General features: G+C 31.8%; 1 protein-coding gene across 1 annotated transcript; it reads right to left on the bottom strand.

Moving 5' to 3' along the window:
- Positions 1-136: 136 nt before the first annotated feature.
- Positions 137-16,257, bottom strand: LOC106100764 (facilitated trehalose transporter Tret1-like). Its single transcript, XM_013279785.1, has 4 exons — positions 15,718-16,257; positions 3,718-3,858; positions 2,478-2,734; positions 137-2,161 (listed from the first exon to the last, which is right to left on the bottom strand). Exons 1-4 carry the CDS (start codon positions 15,761-15,763, stop codon positions 1,193-1,195), a joined length of 1,413 nt encoding a protein of 470 aa, XP_013135239.1. The 5' UTR covers positions 15,764-16,257; the 3' UTR covers positions 137-1,192.
- Positions 16,258-18,034: the final 1,777 nt, after the last annotated feature.

Below are 18,034 nucleotides of genomic sequence, written 5' to 3'. Positions count from 1 at the left end.
ACTTCACGCCTGTTTTCTGTGTGGTCGTGGTATTGCACCGGGCGAGCCGGCCCATTCGTGCGAAGATGTTAAAGGGGGCTCTACCACTGTTAACTTACTTTGTCTTTACAAATATTTACTAAATGAGGAAAAAACATTAAAACTTAATAAGCATTTATTGAATATCGTAAGACGATATACATAGAGAAAATTATCTTTAGATGACACACTTGCTCAATCCCGTGATCTCTGTTCAACGAATGGCACTCGGAATGTCGGCTCTTATCACAATAACATTAAAACAACAATACAAATACAAGAGAAAGCCCTTTACAGTCTATTTCCACTTGGATAACTACGCGACTCAGGCTGAAGCAGTCATTTCATAAAACAGTTGACATCTGTGGAAGTAGGCTTTAAGCGATTCACATATTAATCTAAAAGAACATTGAAAAGAGGTCAGATAAACTAATTTAATTTTTATTCTACACACCTTTAAGGCACATACACTATTTTACAATCTAGAAATATTTTTTTTACTTATTAACTATGTGATGTTTCTGTATAAAATTAAATAAACTATATCTAAGTACAATTTTAATGCTGTTTCAGCTATCAAAGACAGGAGATTCAAGTTTAAAATGTTTAAATATAAATTTCACGTAATATAAACACTTGCTTGAATACCGTTTAAAGACTAATTTAACTGAAATATAACTGGTTTTGATTAACTAGATTCGGTTTATTAAGAAAACATTTCTATTCTTATTTTGGTCATTTTCGGAAAAGACTCTTAATCAAAAGATGATACATTGTATAAGTTCTTAAAATAATTTCAATTATATAATTATGTTTGTATATACCGCCGTAATATTAGTTTTCTCTTGATCCATGCAAAATATAGTTACAATTTAGTAAAGTATCAAAATTAATACAATTTATAAACACTTTTAGTAATTATTGTAGTCCTGTGTGATCGGGGTTTTCAGGGACGCTTTCATCCACACATAAGTACAAGTTTAAGTACATGATGTTAGTCTTTAATTTGTCGTAATCATGTGTATTTTAACGTACTATTGACAATCGTAAAACTTTAAGGCACGGAATGTTCCACCGCCGAGGACGGATAATTAGTATTGATAATTACTAGATAAAAGATATCAAAAAATGCACCTTCATATTTTACTACTTGGAAGACTTAATCAATTTTCGATTATATATTAATTTTGACCCTGCTCATATGATCATCTTGCTTCTCGTATACAACTTTCTCATTGGAATACAGTTTATCTTGGATAGCAGCAAACGATTGCCCTTTTGTTTCCGGCAAAAGGATTAATATAAATACAACGCCACCTACTGATAACAATCCGAAACACCAAAATGCTACATAGTTTCCTAAATTATCTGCAATCACCTGGTACAATTTAGTAACAGCAAATGTCATTAAAGCTACAAATATTTGTATCACACACGTTGCTTTCGATTTGATATTCGTTGGAAATATTTCCGAAGTTATAGCAAACGGTACTGTTGCTAATCCTATAGTATAAGAAAATATAAAAATAGGTATCACAATGACAGGAATATAGCTTAAATTAACGACGTATTCACTGTTTTCGTGTTTCATAAAAAAGTAAGCTCCTATAATAATATTTGCTATACCGACTCCGCACGATGATACTAACAACAATGGCTTCCTTCCTAATCTATCGACTAGCTGTGAAGATATCGCTGATGTTAACAATTGTACGGTTCCGAATAATATACAAGATTCTTTAGCTCCCAGCCCACCTTCTGCAGCACCGAATATTTGCTGAGCATACGCTATTATAGCCGTACTTCCACAAAACTGTTGCGTGAAATATATACCTAATAATATAATAAGTCCTTTCTTATTACCACCAACTGCCACTAAATCCTTCCATCTACTCTTCTCTTTCATATTCTCATTGACTAGATGTGACATACAATCTAGTTCTTCTCTCATAAAACCTCTTCCCCGGAGTTTCTTTAGAGATACTTCTGCTAAGTTGTGTTGTCCCGATTTCAAATAATAATATGGAGATTCGGGCATTGCGCTGAAGGTAACTACGAAAAGGATTGGAATAGATATGTTGAAGCTGGCGAGGCCAAGCATCGACACGTACGGCCCGATGCAATACTGCGACAGGATTCCGAACTGAAATTGCAGATATAGAAACGTGTTAAATTACATCCTAAATTCAAAACAATCTTATCTTGATTTAGATAGCTTAAGAAAATATAAGAAGACATGCACATTTTCATGATTTATCTTAAAACAAAACTAATTTCCAATCAATCAATAAAAGGGAAAACTCATAAATATTTCGTTTAAACAATAATTAGACTTTTCATTGTTCACCTTTAAAGGCACCTAGTTTAAACAAAGGACACAGAAATCATGTAATTATTATTTTTTGCTTTTTAGAATCCACTTCAATTAAATTTCATGAACAATAAAATTAGACATTTACCTTAGACATAACAGTGATGAGGGTGGCCATTGCTCCCCTGACTTCGTTTGAAGCTATCTCACCCAAATACATGGGCGCGGCGGTGTATGCTATGCCGTACCCAAGTCCAGATATCAACCTGGATACGTAGATCGTCGGTACATTGCTCGCCAGCATAACCAGAATCCAGCCAACGATGTATGGGACAGCTGCCAGAAGTAACGTTTTCTTGGTACCTATTCTATCTGCGAGGTACGATGCCGGTATCGGACTGACAGCTGAAATTGAGAAAACGATGATTTAAATTTCTTTTTGGTATAGTAAATTCTTGTTGTATCTATTGATAACTTCACTTGAAGGCATTTTAACTTTTACTGTACACGTGCCTATTGTTGTTGCAACTCAAAATATTCAAGGAATTCCCAACACATGGTTTATGATAATTTGCTTATAAAGTAACCTAAGTGTATGATGCAATGTTTACTGTCTGTGTCTATTTAATTAATTAATAATTATTAAATATTAATTTAACTCAGTTTCCTAAGAATTTCTTTCAATATTAATTTTTCTTAATAACACACTTATAAATACTTGGTATTCTTTTAATTGTTATTGAAAATTTATGATCTTGAACTATATGATTGAGCTATTGTACCTGCTTGCAATTGTTGACAATTCTTTTAAGAATAGACAATAGAATCCATTCTATGACCATAACCTCCTTATATTATCGTCAAAGACACGCAAAAAGAGACGAAATATTACCTAACGCAGAGTTTGCAAGCTATAAATCTGATCATTTCATTACGATCAATGATTATTCTTGATATAAATTACTCTAACTCTAGCCTACCTATCCCCAGCGCATTCCAGAATTTACAAGATCTAGACAGTTCAGATGTAAAAGCCCATCCTGATTGGGATCAACAATTAAACACAGAAATTATTTAGAAACTAGCTGTCGCCCGCAAACTTTGTTAGCGTAAATTTGGACCACCAGTTTCGCCATTCTGGCAGCGCGCAATTAAAAAAAGTAGCTTATAATATGCCCGTCTATATCAGCTATCCTTCAGTGAAAGTCCGGTCGAAATCGGCCCAGCCGTTTCGGAGTGTACCCGGAACAAACGCGGCTTGTGGACAGACAGACGAAAATTTTTTAAGTTATCAGAAACACAAATTCATCATTTTCCCGAAATCTGGCATTTTCTTTTGATATTGCAGACACTCCAATTTTATTATATGTATACATAGGTATAGATACCTGAGCATAATATCATGAGGGAGGCGATCCATGAGCTCTGATCAGCTGTAGTTTGTATGGGCGAATCTTTGTCCATAAGGAGAGGCAGCGTTGGCGACGTCCAGCCCACGGTCGTGCCCGCCGCCGCCGTGATCAGCGTCGCTGGAACATTGTGATGATTAAAAAAAATCTTACAATAACGTAATAGCTGGTTAGATACCAAGATACGTTAAAACTTAAATAGTTGTGGAATCATAAAGCGAAATTAAAGCCCTTCTAAGTTAGAAGTTACCTACTATTTCTTGATATGTTCGACACAAGGACGTTAAAATTTATGTCAGAGTAAAATTTGTCTATATTAATATTATAGGCATAATTGTATTCCTGTAAGTATTCAAATAAGTCAAAAACCTACTGGGCCGATTTAATAAATGTATTCACCATCCAACACTTAGTTATTAGTGTGTAACATAGGCTATATAATATACTGCTTGCTCGTGACTTCGCCCGCGTGAAATTAAAAATTAACAAATAATATAGCCTATGTTACTCACGGATAAATTACCTTTCCAACGGTGAAAGAATTTAAATCGGTCCAGTAGTTTTTGAGTTATTTTAATACATACAAAAATACAAATCTTTCCTCTTTATAATATGAGTATAGATTATTTATTTAATCTTACGCGGGCGCAGTCGCGAGCATAGCTAGTATATTATAAAATTGTGTCCAATACCAGTTCCAAATAATATAAATGATGAAATGTCAGTAATTGATAATAAAATAGTTTTAAAACAACTAATTAGTACCATTTATTTCGAACGTAATTTTCGCATACATTAAACAACTAACCTTTATCATCTTTTTCACAACGCGTTTATCAAAACTGGTATAGTGTTCATTTAAATAAGGTTTAATTGCTTCATTAGGGAATATTAATCCTATCCTATGTTAATCTATAATTATGGCACCCACGGGCTAATTATTACGTATTACATAATTTTAGAATGATATTTTATTAAAAGAATCTTAAAGTTAATTAAAAAATCATACATTTTTTGATTACTAATAGTTTTCCAGTAGTTTTACTTAATTTTTTTTTCATTTACTTGATTTTTAACAAATATACTTTCTCTCATTACTTTCTATTCATCTTTTTGATATTGAGATAGGTAAATGATCAATATATGAGTTAGTTTCTTCCGAGTAAATAGAAATGTATTATCATTGAAATAATTATAACGTCATAGTAAACAAACTACATGTGCAATACAAGGAAATCAAACGTCTTGATTACAATAACATACAAGATATCATAGTAGTTAATTAAGGCAGATCATCACAAGGGAAGCTCTAGTAAACATTGAAGATAAACAGGGAATTAGAACTGCGTAGTACATATTAATTAATACGTACACGTTAACTGTGAATTAATGTTTATTTTTTTTAATATGTAAGTACATATGAAGTCTCTAAGAGTAGCTAGTCAACGCAAAATAAATAAAACCGTTCAGGCTAAAAAATTAAAAAAGTAATAAACTTAAAAACTCTTTCATTTTGTGTAGTTTCCTACCAATCATTACCAGCTCACTATACGTCCCCACAGACGGGCTCGGAGCCTACCCTGAGTTATGGTGACTAGGCCATAGTCAACCGCGCTGACCCACTGCGGATTGGTTGACTTCATACCTATCTTTGAATTTCTTTGCTAATATGTGCAGGTTGCATCAATGTTTTCCTTCATCGTAAGAACGTCAGGTAAATTATGTACATATGAAAATTCGAAAAATCACATTAGTACATGGCGGAATTCGAACCCAAGACCTGTAGATTACAAGTCAATCACTGAGCCACCGATATTTCGATCTTTCCTAGCAATATTTCATCCGTTCGGTCCGTTCCGTCCAATCCGTTCAGTAGTTTAAAATTGCATAGTCGACGAATATTCTTTTAAGAATTTAAATTCATAAGGAAGCCGAAAAGAAGATATAGTAAAACTAATATAAAATATACACCGTTTAGTTTGTCTAACCATTAACATAGGTGACATTTTAGACATAATGTTTATTTACTACTTATTGTTCGAATGGTTTCCGGTTACTATAATGTTTAACAATGAAGGGGCATCTATGACATTTATCGTACTTCACACTAAATTATCTACATTTTTGATATTAAAAGGTGGCAAACAAGCTAGCGGACTCCTGAATGCGCCGAAATAGCGTAGCGACCGCTGCCCATAGAAATCCACAATTGCAGATGCTTTGTCTACCCTTAATCTACGGAGGAGGAGACGCACATAAAGAGGATATTTCCCCTCCTATGTGTCTTCTCCGCCGTCAAATTCACTTTACCTTCCCATTCTTTAATCTTAAGAAAAGAGTGGAAAGGAAAAGGGACTAATATAACATGTTTACTGGTTTCCACCGGATTTATTCTAAACAATACAACTAAGCAAAGACTTGTCTGGTAGATTTAAGGCTTGGCGTTTAAAGGGTGGTGTTTAAGTACAAGACTTTTAACTTAGTATTCGTAGTTTCTCCAATAAAGTTACCTGGACAGATAATTTACAGATTGAATGTTAGTTTTTTTTTATGCAAAGAAATAACGATATCATTTTATGAACACGAGACTATTACCGAGGACGTTGGTAATGTTTCTGTAAACTCAAGTCCGTGGTTTCGAACGTAATCGTGTTTAATAGCAAATATATTTTGTTTGCATTACTGTTTGTGAACAAACTTTTAAGAAATATTATAAAAAACATAAGATACTAGCTTTCGCCCGCACTTCCGTCCGCGTGGAATTACAAATAATAAAAGTAAGTAGCCTATCTGTTCTTCCAGACTATCCTCTACATTTATGCCGAATTTCATCGAGATGCATTCAACCGTTTAGTCTACAAACTCTAACAAACATCCATCCATCCATCTAAACGTTTGCATATATAAAATTAGTAAGATTTATTTTTGCAATTTGTTATTTCAAAGCATCTCCGAGATTTAAGACACGTAACAAAGAGGTAATCGAGTTTGTGTTCTAGTAATTAGGGCCTAGTTAATAGTTGAATACATCCTACTGAAACATTACTAATCGTATTAGCATAAGGAGGACTTACGACATTTCCTAAGATCCATTTTCTTTCAAGTTCAATTCATGCCTCATCCTTTACTAGAGAATGAGAAAGTTACTTTAAATATTTCCAGACAGACTTGCACTTGTAAGTATTCGAAATAATAGCAAGAATGTAGCGTTTATTAAATTTGTAAGGTTTATACACACATATATGATGTTAATTACGAAATGCCGTTAATTAAATTTTATAAAAGTCTATAATAATTTTGATATTATATAAACCTCAAATTAAATCAGATAGGGTTGTTGTGGAATTTATAGCAATTAAACCCATATAAAAATATGATAATGTATTTAATGAAAATCTTAATTTTGCCGTCTTTTTTTAAATAAAGGCAATGAGTAAATGGTGGCTGAAGATTACTAGCATTATGTTAAGTTGTCCAAATCTAAACGCTTCGGATGCATTACAAATTGCAAGATAAGTTAACAATGAAAAAAGTGATACGTTAAGTATCAGAAATAACACGGTGCTTAATAAAAATAGTTTTTCTTCTGATAAACTGAACTACGCAATCACTATATCGATGGTCCGAGGTCATACAAGTGTAATCAGTTATCAATCGTGTCGCATATTTGACTGTCTGTGTTCTGACTTCTGAATGACTCAGTAGTTTTATTTCGTTGTTACCATATGTGTTTGATATGGAAATCTTAGCTGATTTTAAAGCATTAAATAAAACCATACGGATACCAGGCGACATCACAGAGAAACATGTTTCGCGACAAATTGTTACCCTTACAAATCCGTAGTGACGTCTAAACGACGGTTAGAGTTAAAACCAATCTCACAAACAAATGAACTTGTAGTTTTTTTTCACCTTTTTAATTTATCAGCAGGAATAACCTAGTACGAAGGCCGTCTGGTTTCTAACCGGGTTGACATAAGTTAACTTTTTATCAGTTTAGCCTGTTGCAAACAAGCTCATTAAAGGTCATCGACTTAATGGAAGGTTCTGAAGACCGGAAAAGATATTGACAAACATCGCGAATAAAAAACACCGAAAGTATGCAAGCAATCTTAATCTGAAACTTAAATGTAACTTAACACGTGATAGGGATTTGCTTGTTATAAATCAGTTTTCGTGAATTTAGTCTTTCTTTACTTAGTTATTTACACATTATGCATAAGTTTCGTAAAAACAAATAAATATGTTTCTTTATAGATATCTGAAAGAGTTAGAAAAAATGGATATGGAGATCTAAAATGAAGACCCATACTATGGTGATTGAAACTTTCTACGTAAGTAGATACACGTTATCCGAATATTATAATATCAGTTTTATATTTAGCAGATGTAATACTGTAGGAAATATTCAATATTAAAAATAGATTTTGTTTTCATCCCGCGTCATTGACCACAGACTGTCACACGATATTATCGCGAACGAATCTGTGGTTCACCTTGATTTATCTCTTATTATTTACATTAATTAATATTTAATTTTGGTTACTATCTGTCATTATATTATAATAAACACACACTTCTTTGTTTGTTAATATGTCAGCAATTACAGAATATTTTTGAATAATACTTTTTTTTAATAAAAATCCCTACACTTGCGTCACGCTTTAGACTATATATTTTATGGCTATTAAACTTAGGGAGTAAATATTTTGGTTAAAAACCCTAATGTGGGAAAGAGACCATAAGTTGCTGCCAACATCAAAAAAAGCAAGGTTTTAATCATGTAATGCCATTTTGACATTTGTAATTTGACAAATGTCAACAATAGATTTTTTTTTTATAATTTCATGCGGATGAAGCCGCACGGGAACAGCTAGTACATTACATAGGGATAAACTTATCTTGTTTGGTAGGTAAAAGTGCAACTAAAGCTTGTTTCTTGTCGATTGACATTTAATGCCTAAATCTTAGACATGGATTTAAAACCTGTTTAGATGTAGTTTTAATGAAATGAAATAATGAAGACTAATCTATTCTTATTAATAAAACGAGTCAAATAACATCAAAGAATATACATTAAATTAAATAATACAAGTTTATTATTTTATAGTGTAATGTTTTTTTTTTATTTTTAGATACAGAACAAGTTTATAAATTCCATTAAGTTAATTGATGTGACTTTTAAAGGTGCTTAAATTATTTACATTATGAATTTAGAAAAAAGTTTAAAAGAATAAGCTTAACTAAAGAGATAACGAAGTAAACTCATTGGAAAATTTCATCATTCGTCTCTCTTAGTAACCGAAGAAATCTTCATATAACTTAGAGTGAAATTGACTTTAAAAGTTTTTTATGGTTTTGTTTACAAACACTGGCACGATAATGAAGTTTAAAAATCAATTCTACAGATTTGCTTTATGTACAAAACCACTTTCAATGTCATGGTGATTGAAATTTTTATGCGCGAAATCTACCGTGTTTCCATAGTCGTAATACTTGTATAAAAACAATATTGTCTCACATCATTCTCTTTGAAAATAATTCAGAGACAATATGTTTTATAATATGGAAATTCAAGGTATCCTTGATCTTGATTTTGAATACATTCTTGTCTTTAACATATATATTTTTTTAATTATAGCAGCCAAGGACGGAGTTAAAAGTAACCTTCTTGTGTTCGATATATTAATTAATATTAAAAAAGATGCCTATAACATGCCCGTCCATGTCAGCTACCCTTCAGTGAAAGTACGGTCAAAATCGGCCCAGCCGTTTCGGAGATTACCCGGAACAAACACAGCTTGCGGACAAACAGACAGACAAAAAAAAATAATGCGATTTTCGTTATCAGCAATGCGAATACATCTTCCCGAAATCTGGATAATTTTTTTGATAATACAAACAGATAATCCAATTTTATTATCATACGAGCTGTTGCCCGCGACTTCGTACGCGTGGTATTAGAAAACATACAAACTATAAAAATTGCAAAAAGCTACATATCCCTCGGGAACCGGACATTTCTCGGGGATGAAGCTTATTCCATGTGTACTCCAGACTTTGTTTTACATCTGTGCCCAATTTCAATAAGATATGTTGAACCGTTGCAGAATGATCGAGTAAACATTAAAAAACTAAATTAATGAATCCCACGGGAACCGTAACTATTCCAGGGATAAAAAGTAGCCTATGTGTTCTTCCAGACTAAGCTCTAAACCTGTGCCAAATTTCATGGAGATCCGTTCAGCCGTTTAGGCTAACAAACACCCATCCATCCATCTAAACTTTCGCATTTATAATATTAGTAAGATTTGTATAGATAATATTCAAATTACAGTTATTTCTTAACATGTGATAAGAAAAACAAAGATTTTTATGAATACTAAGTTAATATAGATCCTTATAAATCCGAGTATATGATCCAAGTATGCCATTAATCAATTAGATAAAATGTATTTACATGATCATAGGTATTTTTATAATGATTGGTGTTAACGAATGATTGCGTAACGTCAATTTTATTACAATTAACGTATCGTAAAACAATTGATGTAATATTTTCCTCGTGTTAGATTAAACGATTGTAGTTAATACTAGAACATAAATACTTAGCTTCAAAATAACTATTCAAGATTAATAAATTATTAAATACTAGCTTTCGCCCGCGACTCCGTCTGCGTGACATTAAAAAAAACAAAAGTGAGTAGCCTATGTATTCTTCCAGACTATCCTCTATACCTATACCAAATTTCATCTAAATCTGTTCAGTCGTTCAGGCTACAAACACTAACAAACATCCATCCATCCATCTAAACCTTCGCATTTATAATATTAGTATGAAGTATGATTGTTCGACAGTGCAATTAAAGAATCTGGTTTATTTTTTACAAATCTATAGACTCGTATAATCATATTAAGTCATCGCAAAAATTATTTTTACTTAAAAGGTAACCATAGAGTTGTAAAAAAAGAGGTTGATAAAATTTGCATTAAGTATTAAAAGCACTTAGAAACGTCTATTTTTTTTACACATTAAAACCACATGCATTTTAAGGTAAATTACAATGTCATATATTTTTATTAAGCTTAATCTTATGTTTTTATTTTTATTAAAAGTTTGTTAAATTTAATAAAAAATATTAGTAATTTTCAGAAATTCAATTTTTGTTTTCACGCAATACATATTTTATATAATAGCAACTCATTCTAGATTAGTTTAGAAAAGACAAAAATAATAATTATAATGAATGGAATACCCGAGAAAATTGTTGGTGCAAGATATTTTTCAGTTAGTAGTTTTTAAGTCGAAACAAGCAATTGAATCTTTTCATTATCAAAAGCCTTTGTCTACGGAGGTTCGTCACAGTATGTGCTGCTCTTCCATACATATCTATCAGTCGTCATATCTGAATCCACTCTCTCTTTACCCATATCCTCTTTTACACAATCCATCCATACTTTCGGACTTCCTCTACCTTTGTAGCCACGCATTAAATCTTAATACTTGTTTATATGATCAGCATATTTTCTTATGATTATATTATAAAGTATATTAAATACACTGTTTTTGGATAGTTTTTACGAAATATTTCCATTTTAGTAATCTCTTTATCTAAGTTCCAATATGTTTAATGTTGTCCTTTCATTTTTAGGATATGTCATTGACCTAGTTGCTTTTTTAGGATTTAGAATTAATTAGTAAATCTGACCATAACACTAAAATATAAAACGCAAACATACTAAGTGTTTCCGATTATTTATATTGTACATCATTTATTTTGATAAAATAGAGATAACATATAAGTATTTTTTCCGTAGCTAGAAATTTGTCTGAGCAATGGTGACAAAGCAATGGAATCTTTAAATCAATCTATTACATATTTCTGTAATCCTAGTACTATTTTCATTTTGTCAGCTTGTTGTTATTTAATGTAACTTTACTTTTTTTTAATTTTAAGGGTTTTCACTACCAAATTTTGTTGAAATGTAGCAAAACTTTGCTCCGTCGGAAAATGTGTTTATATTCAAATGTATAAATGCTTAATACAAATATGACCTTTTTGTATATTTCACCATACTTTAACTGTGTGCAGTCAAAACAAAATGTTCATTATCAACTCAAGCGATAGAATCGCCAAAGTTGCTGTACTTTGTTCGTATTTACCGTCACATATTTCTATTATATTGAATACAAAGACTTGTTTAATACCTTGTTATCAGATAAGGTAGGAAATAATTGTATTATCGTGTCAGTATTAATTATCTTTTGCGATTATCGATACATGTGCTTTACCTTAGCAAGGTTGGACGTTATCTCGGACGATTCGGGTCAAGGACGTAAAGCCAATAATTTTGGCATGTAATCGATCTTTTGACATTCACAATTCCATAAAATGACTGTTCATATTTTGGAAACATTTATTAAATCTTACCGCATTCAAGATTACGGTATTTTCATTGAAGTAATTTATTTAAATAATTTGTCCATATTTCAAATCAATGGTCGAATGAATATACAAAGCCGTGTTATAAAATTATTATCTTATTTTACAATATTAATAATGTCTCATTTATTTACCTAAATTGGTGAGCACAATTTAAGATGTATTTTGTATGCAACGGATGTACCGGTCTTGTAATAAATGTAGTAAACGACTACTACGTACGAATGCGATAGCTGCCAAGAGGAAAGACAAAATAATTTGTTTCACCACTTAAAAATGATTTCATTACACTGACGTATACGGATGGCATCTTTTAGGGCACATATCCAATAGTTTTCATGCACGTATTCGAGAACCGTTTTCAGTAGTCCATAGGCCTTAATTTTCCTTACTATAGTGTGTCTAAATAATTTAGATCAGTTGGACAATTCTTTTCAAATTTAGTAGGGATGGGTTGTGTAAAATCAGTCATGAATCTTATCGATTTTCGATTTTTATTCTTATAAAAGTTGGAATCGATAGATTTATAGTTATAACTTATGAAATAAAAAACACTGTTGTCTCAAATTAATATTGACCATAACAAATAATGAGAGTAAATAAATGTTTAATACTACTACAGCCGCACGTAATCGAATTGGATTTGGCTATTATTTCTGTCATCGCTAAATTCTCTACTCTATAATCAATACTAGAATTGTCCTCTAAATTAGTGAATAAGAAAATAATAATTTTAGTTGAGTTCGATAATTATTTAAACCGAATATCGATAGGTTAAAATTGTTCGCTATGTGTGTTTGTTTCGTCACTACGATACCTGTCATTAAGCATTTGCCTTCATACAAATTGAATTCGATACTTCACATGCATCATTTATCAAGCTAATCTATCTTATTTAGACACACTATAGTCAACTGTGTCCCTACACGTCTTGCTTGGTTTATATCGACCGATCATTTTAATTAGTCCTTATTATTTATATTTTGTTTGCTAATGAAATTGCGTCTTTATCCTTATTTATAAAGTTTCACGGAAAGTCGTGAATGAGACCAAAGGAAATAAAATAAATAATATTTAATATGTACGCTTGTTTGCTTAACTACTAGCCATATTGAGATGATGTAGGATTTCGATGCACAGAGAATGCTTGTGTTGTAAGGATTTCAAAAGATAAATGGAAATCTAATCATTTTTGATACAAAATAACTTTAAAATTGACTACTAAAATAGTGTACTATTACTATTATTGGTGTGCAATTGAAAATGTAGATAATATTTCTATTTCGTAACTAGTGTAGTGCGTACTTCACTATCATAGTTCTCGTACGTTATAGATTGTGCATCACAGATAACCTAAATCAACTTTATACGATACTACTGTTTGCACATTACTATCGGTTAGAGTTCATATTTACCTCCATGACACAGCTTTTTTACTTATAATGAAATATATAAATTACACTCTATCCTAGATTATATTACATTCGGGACTTAAAAAACTGTGCATTTTTGCCCTTATTAATGTAACCAGTTTTCGCCCGTGACTCCGTTCGCGTGGAATTAAATAAAAACCAAAGTGAGTAGAAAAATAAGTAAGTAAATAAATAGCCTGAAGGTCGTCGAGACCGAGGAAGACCAAAGTTGAGATGGGTAGACGGTGTAAATCGTGACGCAAAGAATGTTGGCATAAGGAACTGGAAATCGGTAGCCACTAACAGACCAAAGTGGAAAAAATTGCTTGACCAAGCCAAGGCCCACAAAGGGCTGTAGAGCTAAGGAAGAAGAAGAAGAAATAAATAGCCTATGTGTTCTTCCGGACTATCTTCTACATCTATGCCAAATTTTATACAGATCCGTTGAGGCGTTTAGGCTATAACTTTAACAAACATCCATCCATCCATCTAAACTTTCGCATTTATGATATTAGTATGAAATAAATATAATAAATAATGTTAATAATAATATGAAATATGATTTGTAAAACTTTCTGTGCGTAGCTGCTCTGTGCTAGTTGTAAACGCATGTGTGACACACTTAATTAAGAGAAATCGGTCAAGACCGCGAACTTGGTGCGAGATTATAGTGCTGTAAAGGTAATATCTAGACAGGTATGTCCCAAGCTGTTTAAATAACCCTAATACAATTAGATGTAAATGAATTCTTCAGACGGAAAAGTCAAGTATATTTTTTTGTAACCTTCCAGTCTTGTTATTGCGAATTTTAATCAGTGATCCTAAAAACAGGTTTAAGTGATATTCTTATTATAATTAAAGATACCATGACATTGTGTTCTCAATTATCTCTTATTATTTATTTAATTTTGTTTAATTTTTCCTTGTGCTTGTACTAGACGCCAGTGTTAATTTATTAATTGTTAAGTAGCTTTGGTAGGTGATTTTTTTGTGCGAAATTTATAACTAATAATCTTGTCAAATAAAACGCCTATGCGTTTTTCTTCTATACTGACTTTTCATACAGATCCATGCATCTGGAGATACCTTCAAACAAACATCCAACCATCTTAACTTTCGCATTTATAATATTGAAGTTAATTATGCTAAGTGCTCTAGTGACAATTTTATTTGAGTTGGGTTTAAATAATCACATTACACGATGAACAAATTTCTTTAGAATACTATTTCAAATATCTGGAATTTAAAAACAAGTAACTATAGATACTATAAAACTTTTTACAGTTAAGTTACTGGCTGATTGGAATTTTTTATTGACTGATGAAAAATGTCTATTTTATGAACGCTAATAAAAAATATGAAAGTCGACCGAGTTAGAATTGTGATCGATTTCGACAGTAATTGTACTTCGTATAATACCAAATGAAAATTTGATATCTACATTTACTTTGTTGACCAGTGGTCGCTTTCTCACATGAACATCATTTCAGGATGAGTCAACAAAGGCTTTCATTTAATTCTTATATCTATTTTTACATTAAAATTGATACGGATCAGAATTATATTTATTACATACGTCTTATTACATTAATAAAAACAGTGGATGCAAAAATTTGATTATAATAAATGCACGCAGTGTCTTTGTGTTAAAAATGGTAAGGTTTTTTACAGCTACAAGTTATCATGTCATTAAAGTAACTATGTCATTGAACTTTGCGACGTGTACCAACTATGAATTTTAATTTAATTTTATGCTTCAAACCCACCACGGTAAATAGGAAATCAATTTTACAGAATAATTTGTAATGATTCGCAACGTCATCGTGACCGTAAATCTGAAAGTAATATAAATGTGCAAGTTATTTCAAATATTTCTTGAATATATAATATGTACGTTATAAACTGAGTCAAAAGTAAGAGATGTTTCGAAGTAACTTCCCTTGTATAATGAATTGATACGTAAATAATAACTGTATACAAACAACTGTAAACAAGACCAAACAATCTGTTGTCGTTTTGGTGTTACTGGTTGACACAGAACGACAGTGTTGCCAGTAGGGACAACACAACTTTAAAACAACAACAAAAAGTATTTATAAATTAAAATATAGGTAAACACTAACCACTGAGTGCAGCGACATATTCCCTCCACTTGCTCCGGATACTCATTGTTTCTTTTCACTGAATATATTGAAAAAAACATTTATGATTTTAACACGGAAATATTGTCCATGTGGGCGCGCGCTTTCTTGGTGTGCGGTAGTCGTGAGGCGATCCAATAACGTATTTACTTTCGGTCTAATATTAGACGGGCACGTGGTGCACGCGTTTCGTCTGGCTCGTGAATGCTTTTCTGATTGTGTTTATGAACGTCGGAGTCCCGTTGTGTTGATGGTTTCGAGTGACACACGCCGGGTGTCGAGCGGAGAGCGACCGTCGCTGTCGTCGACCGTAGCGCACCGCCGTCGGAACGCTTGTGCTGTCGCTTTAGATAAAGCCACGCTTTGTTATTTGCATTATCATACATCGAGTTGCGTTCGACCGCAATGATAACGTCATTATGTACTTCGATTGGTTCCACTGAAAACCGAAGCAGGCACACGGTTAGCGCCAACTCAACAATCGAAACACAACAAAGGACAATTCTTAAAGGAAACTTAAAAATGACGTATTCTTTTTTGCGAAAAGGCAAATTTTAAGCTTGTAAAGAACACAAGTTTCCTTAATCCTCATATATCTTTTTATATCTTAACGTAAATGAAAACTATTAAATTAAATAGCTACAAAGTAAGTAAACAAACTGCTATGACAACTTAAGACAAGTAATGTCAAAACAAGGAAAGAAAATTGACATTATCTGTTCAGAAAAGTTAAGTTAAATTATAAATTATAAGAGCACTAATATTTTTTATTACCAACCAATAACTTTATTAAGAAAATTATAAAGTTGTGCATTTAGAAGTGGACATTGTGAGCAATATTTTAAGAAAACATTTTTTTACTGAAATAAAGAACCATATTGGGACATGGCAAGTAGCATTCGGATCCAGTAATCGCTGATTAAACGTCAAGGCGTTGAACTTTTATCGAAATTCGTACGTAATTAATTTAAAATACATTGAAGAATTACATACAACGATCTTAGAATAGCTTCGTTTATTTACTAAATTTGATACGACGACTGATCTAAAAGATTCAATCCTGTTTTAAAATGGGTTATTTTTATAATTATTGTGCAATATTGCTACTCGAAGTCGGACATGAACACCAGTTTATATTTAAACTTAGGATAGTAAAATCATAGGCTATCTTTATCGCACTTTTTGACAGTTGCTAAATAGTAGCAACATTATTTCCCTTAATCTTTACTCTGTACTAATATTGAAAGAGGAAAGATTTGTATTTTTGTAGGAATTGAAAGAACTCAAAAATTACTGGAGCTATTTTAAAAATTATTTCACCGTTGGAAAGATAATTTATCTGTAAGTAACATAACACGTGAAATTGAATAGTTACGTTTTTAATTATTTTTTCATTTCTCGCGGACGAAGTCGCGAGCAACAGCCAGTTATTTTTATAGGTAAGTATTAGGTTACTTATGTGTTAGGCAATTTTGAATGTAAAATATTTGTTAAAGAATTTTCATCTTGACTGTATAGTAAAACCATAAGTACATTACGTTGCTCTGTAACGGACATCCCAACGTTCTATTGTATGTTCTTATTAGTGACTATGACGTAATCTGATACGAACGTACCAGTTAATTGCTTATCCAGGCCGACATGATTCAAGTCGTAATCTTGATGAATTTCACAGACATTTTGTTGCCATGTTATAACCACATGTGTTTTAACTACGTATTTATGTTACATATTGTTACAATTATATTAATACATGAAACAACTTGTAGTTACTTAATATGTAGATTTTCAGTCACAGAGGCTTAAAAATTAGTTAGTAAATTATTAGGGTATAATAACTTGGCAATACATTACAGTATAATTATTTGAAGTCTTAATGTAATGTAAATAAGACAATATATATGGTTCCGTAGATTTAAAGAAAATTATCGTCCTTTACATAATTTTATTAGTATCACAAATACAAATTCTGTTATGATGGGTTTTAGCTTGGTTATGGATTTTCCATCACTGTTGGTTCGTGATTATTTTGTGATCATAATTCAATATTGTAATGATTTTTTGTCAACCTAAAACTGAAGGACATGTCAATAATTAAGTATGTTCGGGAAATTGTTTTACTACTTTCTTGTCTAATATTAATTAATTGATTCGATGAGCGTTATAACAAAACGCAAAAAATGACATCGACGGCAAAAGTAACTTCTTGTTTGAGAGTTAAAGGAATCCATACTAATATAATAAAGCGGCAACATACACTTCTTCGTGGCGCAGGATGTCAGCAAATCTTTGCATAATT

Source organism: Papilio polytes, unplaced genomic scaffold, assembly GCF_000836215.1.
Source record: "Papilio polytes unplaced genomic scaffold, Ppol_1.0 DF824047.1, whole genome shotgun sequence".
Lineage (NCBI taxonomy): Eukaryota > Metazoa > Arthropoda > Insecta > Lepidoptera > Papilionidae > Papilio > Papilio polytes.
This window is presented reverse-complemented; position numbering and strand designations above follow the sequence as displayed.

Excerpts from the sequence above, each read along its gene's own strand:
- LOC106100764 (XM_013279785.1), bottom strand. The coding sequence starts at position 15,763 with ATGAGTATCCGGAGCAAGTGGAGGGAATATGTCGCTGCACTCAGTG. Across the intron at positions 2,735-3,717 it reads CCTCATGATATTATGCTCAG|CTGTCAGTCCGATACCGGCA; the intron begins GTATCTATACCT and ends TCTCAATTTCAG. Across the intron at positions 2,162-2,477 it reads TCATCACTGTTATGTCTAAG|TTCGGAATCCTGTCGCAGTA; the intron begins GTAAATGTCTAA and ends CTGCAATTTCAG.